This window comes from Lissotriton helveticus, chromosome 3_2 (genome assembly GCF_964261635.1).
Source record: "Lissotriton helveticus chromosome 3_2, aLisHel1.1, whole genome shotgun sequence".
In the NCBI taxonomy this organism is placed as follows: Eukaryota; Metazoa; Chordata; class Amphibia; order Caudata; family Salamandridae; genus Lissotriton; species Lissotriton helveticus.
In genome coordinates, this window is record NC_136062.1 from 100,407,249 (window position 1) to 100,414,917 (window position 7,669).

The window sequence follows — 7,669 nt, forward strand, 5'->3', positions numbered from 1 at the left end:
TGGTGTAAATTTAATCAGTATATATATTTTTCCGTTTATTAGTTTCTATATTTGTTTTTCCGCCTTCATTCTATTTTTGCTGCTTGTGTACATATACTACAATTGTATTCTTCCGCCTTCATTCTATTTTTGCTGCTTGTGTACATATACTACAATTGTATTCTTTGATAAACGCCTTGCTGTCCTGTTCAGCTATTAGGATTGAGCGTTTTATTTGTCAAGGAGTTTATTGTTTACTTACAAGGATGAGACAGTTTTAAATTTATTTGAGCTCAAACACATCTCAAGCACATCTATCATTCATACTGTTGCACTCCAACCTATTGCTTCTTTGCAAATCTCAAAATGATATAATTTCTGTCCTTAGCCTATTAGAAAGTTTCACACAAAGCATCGCAACTACACCTGTTTTGGAGCACCTCTCCTCTAGTGTTTTAATAGACATGTCAGTGGATAAACAGATTTGCCCGTGAATAAAAAGTATCAGTGCATTATTGTATAAAAGATGGTGCCAAAGCAGCCAAGTGAGTTAATTTATTTCATAATCTCACAGCACAAATATTTTTGGTTCTGCTTATAGCCTGAAGGCAGCAAGAAAGATGTTCCAAAATTGATACAGTGGTTTTAATCATGAGCTATATCATTGTTTCAATTGCATATCTTAAAAACATTTGCAAAATAAAGTTGTCACTTTTGAGAAAACTAATGGGTCCACTTGTCACTAACTCAACCACTCAAAAAACTTGGGGTGCTACCGTTTAGGGGAAAAAAAGAGTCAAAGGGGCTCCCTTGGAAGCTTGCACTGTTCCTGGCAGCCCTCAAACATTGCTGAAACGTTTTGCTGCAGCTGTCAGAAAAACAATTATGGTAATTTTTGCGGCATTTACATGCCTGACTGGGTGATCTTCCAGCTGCATCAGGGTATCACTGGCTGATACATTTTCACCTTTTCCAAACCTTTTGATCCAAACCATTCAGCATATGAATACTGCTGCCATGGAGCAGGCCAAAACCACCCAATCTCAATTCTCTTCTCTCTATTCAACACTGGTTTCTCGAAGGTGGGTATGGAAGTTGCTCTCTCAATCACTCACCATACTTCAGAGAGTGCAGTGCTGCTCTGTGGTCTTGGGAGCAATCCTCCTCGTAGAACCCCAGATAACAGGACCAACGACTTCCCAAGCAGAGAATATCCATTTGTTGTCCTCCACACTTCTAACAGGGCATTTGTAAAGAGAATACAGTGACACCCAATGGTCCACAGGGGATCCAATACAAACTATTTCCCACGGGTGCTAATTTTAAGATCCATCCTATGATCATATGACATGGCGGTGTCCCTTCAAGTCTAAAGGCATTTAATGCAATTTCAAGTCTACAATCTGGTAGCCCCATGAGAGAGGCAAAAATCTAGTCTTACTAGATCAAGTAGAGAGATCAAGTGCAATAAAAGTATAAAGCGAGTTTCCTTCCACTCCCAGAAAGTTGTTCAACCATGGTGTGGGTTTGTCTTCATCCTTCTGTTACTCTTCCGCTTCTCCAATATTCTTAGACATACAGGAGTTTCAAAAAAAAGGTGGAGAGTTCTTGATGGTGGGAATCACTACCCATTCCGGAAATGCCACATCATTGATTCATCCCTTAATGGCAATTTCAAGATGGATGTAACGAAAAAGGGAGGTACCCTGATATTTAAATAGGGACCGAGTGAGTTGAGACGTCAAAGAGTGTCCCAACTAACAGGCACAAAATTACCCAGGCTGTTTCACAGAGCTTGTGAAGAAACCTATTAACAACTATAAGTGTAACAATCTAAGGTACGTCAGCAACAGCACAACATAATCAATACAAAGCAACATCAAAATTAGTATAAAAAAGTTTCCATATATTTATGACAATCAAAGGTTAAAAACATTTGGTACATAAAAAACATTTAATTGCGGCATTTTTAGAAAACAAAGTCAACAGTGTTTCGGTGAGTTAGATGATGTTCACCTTTTTCAGGACAGTTTTCTAAACAATGGAAACAATGTATTATTTATACATACTTGTGTTGCTGACGAAACCTATACAATCACTATTTACAATTAAAATCCTAAAAATATCATATTCAAATAGAGCAAAGACGAAGCATTATCTATACATTTGAGAAGTTTCCTTGAAACCTATCATCTAGTTTATTGTCACACTGTACTTTAAACTTTTTTTTTTAAAAACCTAGATATCACCTAGATATCAATATATCTAAAACAGTTTTTCTTTTCGCCTCATATTAAATATAGCGAGAGCAAACATTTGGGTTTCATACCTCTAATCTAAGCATTGCTGAGTTTTCTCTTTATCAGGATTACGCCAAAGAAATGATGGCATGGTATCTTGGTGATATCCCAAACATTAAAACCTATATAACATCAAAACAAAAGTTTACTTAGTGCTCCCTTCATCAGTCGAGGGTTAATTTTCAAATTCATTAAACTAAATGAATGACAGATTTATTTTACCTACCACTGAGACAATGCACAGAATCATATGACATTTGTTGGGGCCATCGTCTTGTCAAGATAAAAACATATACTGGTTGGGCAAAAAGATAAATCAATACTAATTATTATGCCCCTCGTATCTACCAATTTGAGACTATGTACCTATATGAAAAATAATAATGAAGTATTACTTGCCTATACAGATTAAAAAAACAGGGGGGCCTGTCAAGGAGCCTGTTTAGGTCAACTTGTAAGTTGCGACTGGATACCGACTGGAATTGAAACCATCCCTGGGTTTTATCCACTGTATGGATACAATATTGTATATCAGGTAATAGTAATAATGCATATAGTTCCACTTTGTTTTCTTATTTCTACAATGTTGTGAGAAGACAGGGTATGTATTACCTGTGATTGATGTCTGTGTCAGTCACTCTGCAGAATTAAAAAAAAATTCTTCCTGGCAGGCCTGTAATTATAGAGTAATAAGATAAGGACTTACTATCTGCTAATGAACTGATGTCGGTAGAGCATCATCCAGTAGTTTTCTACACTGTTCAGAAATTAAGGGATTGTGATGCTCTTGTTTAAAAAAAACTCAAAAAATCTTATGTATAACGGGCCGTTATCAATTTGCTAATCTGTCACTGGCTAAATGTAGTTAGGTACCAGTGACTGTGCCAAACAATTTACAGTGTAATGGATATTGCCCAGGGGAAATAGCTTATAAGTGGTAAAGAGATAACGCTTTGTTTCATCGCTACTAAATGCTTTATTCAATAGCTCTAATATCGCATTAATCATCGTTGCAAGTTTGTCATCCCCCAAATTACGGGCATAAAATGTGGTGTCGGGAGATGAACCTCCTATTTGCTTAACAATACAGCTTTCAATGCTTCGATTGTACGGACATAACCTGAATACAGTATCTTAACTGGCGCAGCGCACGCATTTACTAAACAGTGCTGAGTAACTACATCTAGTCCGAAAAGGAATTCTATATCTAGATCCTAGGGATATTAAAATTCCTACATGGGGATTTTCGCTTACCTTGGGAATAGGATACGGCCTCCCTGCGTCCAACGAAGTCACTTCCGGGTATCGGCGTGACTCGTTGTCAAAAAACCGTGTTGCGACTCACCCCGTTTATATGAAAAACAACTACTGATTGAGGCAAATGCTTTTTTCTTTTTAATATGTTACAAGCTGCCATCCCTCATATTTTATCGGAATACTCTTGCTATTAAGTCGTGTTTTTTCGTAGATCATTAAAAACATTTTATTGTGTTCTGGGGCGGCCATCTTGGACCAGTCCGAATACCCCTTCCGATACATGCTAATCATTTTATGCACAAATAGTTTAGTGGATTGTGTTTGCAGCCAACTTGTCTCGTTATTGCTAACTTTACGAAACAATGATCTCTTTGTAACTTTGTCATTATACTCAGAAATAGTATTCTATTACGCTGGTAGCCTTCTTAGAGCAGGAGTACTCCCGTTTCATAATAATTATTGCTATTATCCACATTCAGTGTTATATTTTGTATCTTTAAATATTTGATCAGAAGTGATGCATGCTAATCATTTTATGCACCAATAGTTTAATAGTACGAAAGGACAGCACAATGGATTGTGTTTGCGGCCAACTTGTCTCGTTATTGCTAACTTTACGAAACAATGATCTCTTTGTGACTTTGTCATTATGCTCAAAAATAGTATTCTATTACATTGGCGGCCATCTTAGAGCAGGATAGCTCCCTTTTCAGACTTATTATTGCCATTATCCACATTCATTGTTATATTTGGTATCTTGAAATATTTGATCAGAACTGGTCCAGTGGGTAAATCACGATATGACCAGTGGTATGATGGTGAAGGTTTCAAAATCTCTCCCCCGAATAGAGCTCCAATTTATATATGGGAGAGTCTCCTTTAGAAAGGCGCCCTAAAAGAGTATATATGCCCCTAATATACACCTCAATGCATTTCTAAGTGTTTCATTTTGAATCTCCAACTTAGGTAACACTATTGGTGACTGTCTTGTTATTGGTATTATCATCAATCTATTACTATATGTGCTGCTCACCATTATTAATTAAGACCTGGTAAAAGGGGCAGAGATTCATAATCAGCGGAATATAAGGGGGCAGATTCATTAATTTCAGCCTTTCCTAGTCCTCTTTGCTGTTTAACCCTTTCCTAAATGTATCGAAATGGGACATGTAATACTGCTCCCTTTTCTTTCTTTTAATCATTTGATTGCCTCCTCTGAAACTGGTTTTGATAGTTACTATCAAAGCACACAAGATGATGGACGGAATGTTTCACAATGGCAAAACATTCACCCCCAGTCACAGATCTGGGTTTAATCCATCGTTATTTTGCTCACCAAGCCACCCCAGCTCAGACATGGCCATATGCAAATCAGTCTTGACCCTGTGCCTCATGGGAACAGCCCAGCCCGAACTGCCAAGCCATGTCTTCCCTGGACCGGAATCAAGCATCCTAGGACCAGTTTCTGGCTATCAGCCGTCTTCAGCCAGGATAGCTTGACTCCAGTGGCTTAGTGAGCACGGGACCCACATCTGGGCATACCCTTCCCACATAGGGTGAACAGCAAAACACACAAGATGATGGACGGAATGTTGCACAATTGCAAAATATTCACCCCCAGTCACAGATCTGGGTTTAATCCATCGTTATTTTGCTCACCAAGCCACCCCAGTTCAGACATGGCCATATGCAAATCAGTCTTGACCCTGTGCCTCATGGGAACAGTCCAGCACGAACTTCTCTGGGATATAGTGGTCTTCCCTGGTTGGATACACCAAAAATTCACAGCAGATGGTCTCTCACCTTGCAATGTGTTGGACAGCCTAAGGAATGTGATGACCATGCCTGGAATATGGCGGCCCTTACTGGCCTAAAATGGCAATCCCTGGTATCTGGGGTCTAATTTAACTAATATTTACCCCAGCCCTGCCTTATCTGGTGAGTTTGAGTCTCTACCGGGGAGAGCACAGCTGTGACAACTAGAATTTCAAATTGCAACTGTCACACTGCTTTTGCTGCCGGCGGAACGGGCTTTGTATTCAAGAAGGGACACGCGTCCCTTTATAGGCAGTTGTGTGTTAAAATATCCATCTCCAAGGGGAAACAGTAGTTCCTGGTCTATAATAGCGAACATGGGCGCAGGGGTCTCAAGGGAAATAGAATGGGAAGTAGTAAGTGGCCCTGCACGACAATAGTAAATAATATTGCTGTAGATTAAGAACAAAATATTGTATTTACTAAACATGAAAAGCCGGTGTTCATAGCTGTAAAAGGTATATTTTCAAATGATCTTCAATTTTTGTCAGAAGCGTGAATTAAATACTTAACAGCTGGTGTTTAAGGGAAAATTCTTGTATTTTTAGTAGATTGCAGTCTGGCATTTAGGGACAGAATGTGTTTTTATGTTAAAAATGAGAAGTTGGCATTTAGCTGCAATAACATTCTATTTCGACATAATGACATGTTTTTGTTTGTGGAATTAATAATGTATTTCACAAAAATGAAATGTTAGTTTTTTTTTGCTTGCAAAATGGTGTTTATTTCTGAAAAATAACAAACTAGATGCAAATTGAGTGTTTCTTTAAAAAAATGAGGCGCAAGTATTTTAGTTAAATATGTGGTTATTTACAGTGAATGAAACAGCTGGTATACTTGAAATGGGGACAGAAAGATTACATTTTTATAAAAGTTGAACTTTTTCTTTTGAAAAAATGTTTTGGCCCTAAATGAAAATCTGGTATTTGATTGTAAATAGTGTGTATTCTTAAAAAATAAAAACACACAAACTAATTGTTTGGTACATCTGCTCTCACTCTCCCTCGCTCTATCCCTTCCCCGCGAACGCCTTCAATCAAGTTTATGGCAGAAATTTCAGTGCCCCACACATCACTGGGTCCTAGAGTCCCTAGGGGTCCTTGTATCAAAGATTATTGTTGTAAATTACAAGCCAATCGGCCAAGAGACCAATTTCTTTGACTTCACTACGACAGTGGGATCCTTGCTATACCACTTAGACTGGATGGCAATATAAATATTTATCAAACATGGCCTGTAATTAGCTATACATGGTCGAAAGTCAGCTAAGGATTTGCAACACATACAGAAAAGTTTCCAGGAAATAATGAGTCTTTGTGGATGTTTAGTACTTCGTATTACAGTCATGCTTTGCAGATGTCTATTGAGTAGAATATGTCTGATTGCTTTCAGGTTGAAGTAGGGTGCTTCAAGTGAGACATAATATTTCTTTGCTTTCTATTGAAATACAGCAAGGGCCTAGAGCCCACAAATATATGTTATATGATATTAATATCAGGCACATTAGTGCTATGACATTTCTAAGCCATCCTCGAACTCTCACCGACATTTTTCTTTGCCACTTGATTCTGCCAAAGCAGGGCTTACATCAAGGCAACCCCCTCAACTCATACAGTTACAATCACTACTGGCTGTAATTGTGAAACAAATACAAATAGAACATTTATGTGTTTGCCACTTGGCCTCATTAAGAGGATGCGGCAATTTGGCCAGTAATTTTTCTAACTATTGCTTGTGATGCTGGGAAACCAGTAACTCAAGGGGAAATAGTTTTCTGAATATAAGTGTGACCCTTAGAAACACCTGAGAAATAATGAATTTACTAGTAAATCTGTAATTCCACATAAAATTCCTTCTGTAATTCCTTATTTCTCATTATTTTTTCCTCCAGATGTGTAACCTACTTTGAGAAGTTGAACCCTGTTTTAAAACTCAGATTTTGCTAAATCTGGAACAATAATAAAAAATGACAACTTGTGATGAGGTGTCTTATTCCCCATTGTCAGAACCTCATGGTGCTGTGCTGGAAAACAAGACTGGATCAGAGATTTAAACAAAAAACTATTGCATTCAGATTATGCAGACCCGCTGTTCTTTTTCTTCAGACACTTAGAGGACCAACTATCTCTGCTGCTGTGGGAACCTTCCTAAAATGTATTGATCACTGCCGAAATAGTAAACGTTTTTAATTTTTTTATGCAAATACATATTATTGTTAATCTGTTTTGTCAGGTTAAGGAAAAGGTACAACTTAATAGAACATGTCTAGCATTTAAGAGAAAGTATAATAAAAACAAATTAATGTGAAAATATTCAAT

The 7,669-nt window shown here is 37.7% G+C and overlaps 1 protein-coding gene across 1 annotated transcript in view; it reads left to right on the forward strand.

The window, feature by feature from the left end:
• LOC144826132 (protein unc-13 homolog B-like) overlaps window positions 1–7,297 on the forward strand; it is a 325,746-nt gene extending 318,449 nt beyond the window's left edge. Inside the window, exon 7 of the mRNA XM_078684528.1 lies at window positions 7,243–7,297. Within this exon, the coding sequence (XP_078540654.1) occupies window positions 7,243–7,297 (55 nt within the window). The remainder of the gene's footprint in view (window positions 1–7,242) is intronic.
• The last annotated feature ends 372 nt before the right edge of the window (window positions 7,298–7,669 follow it).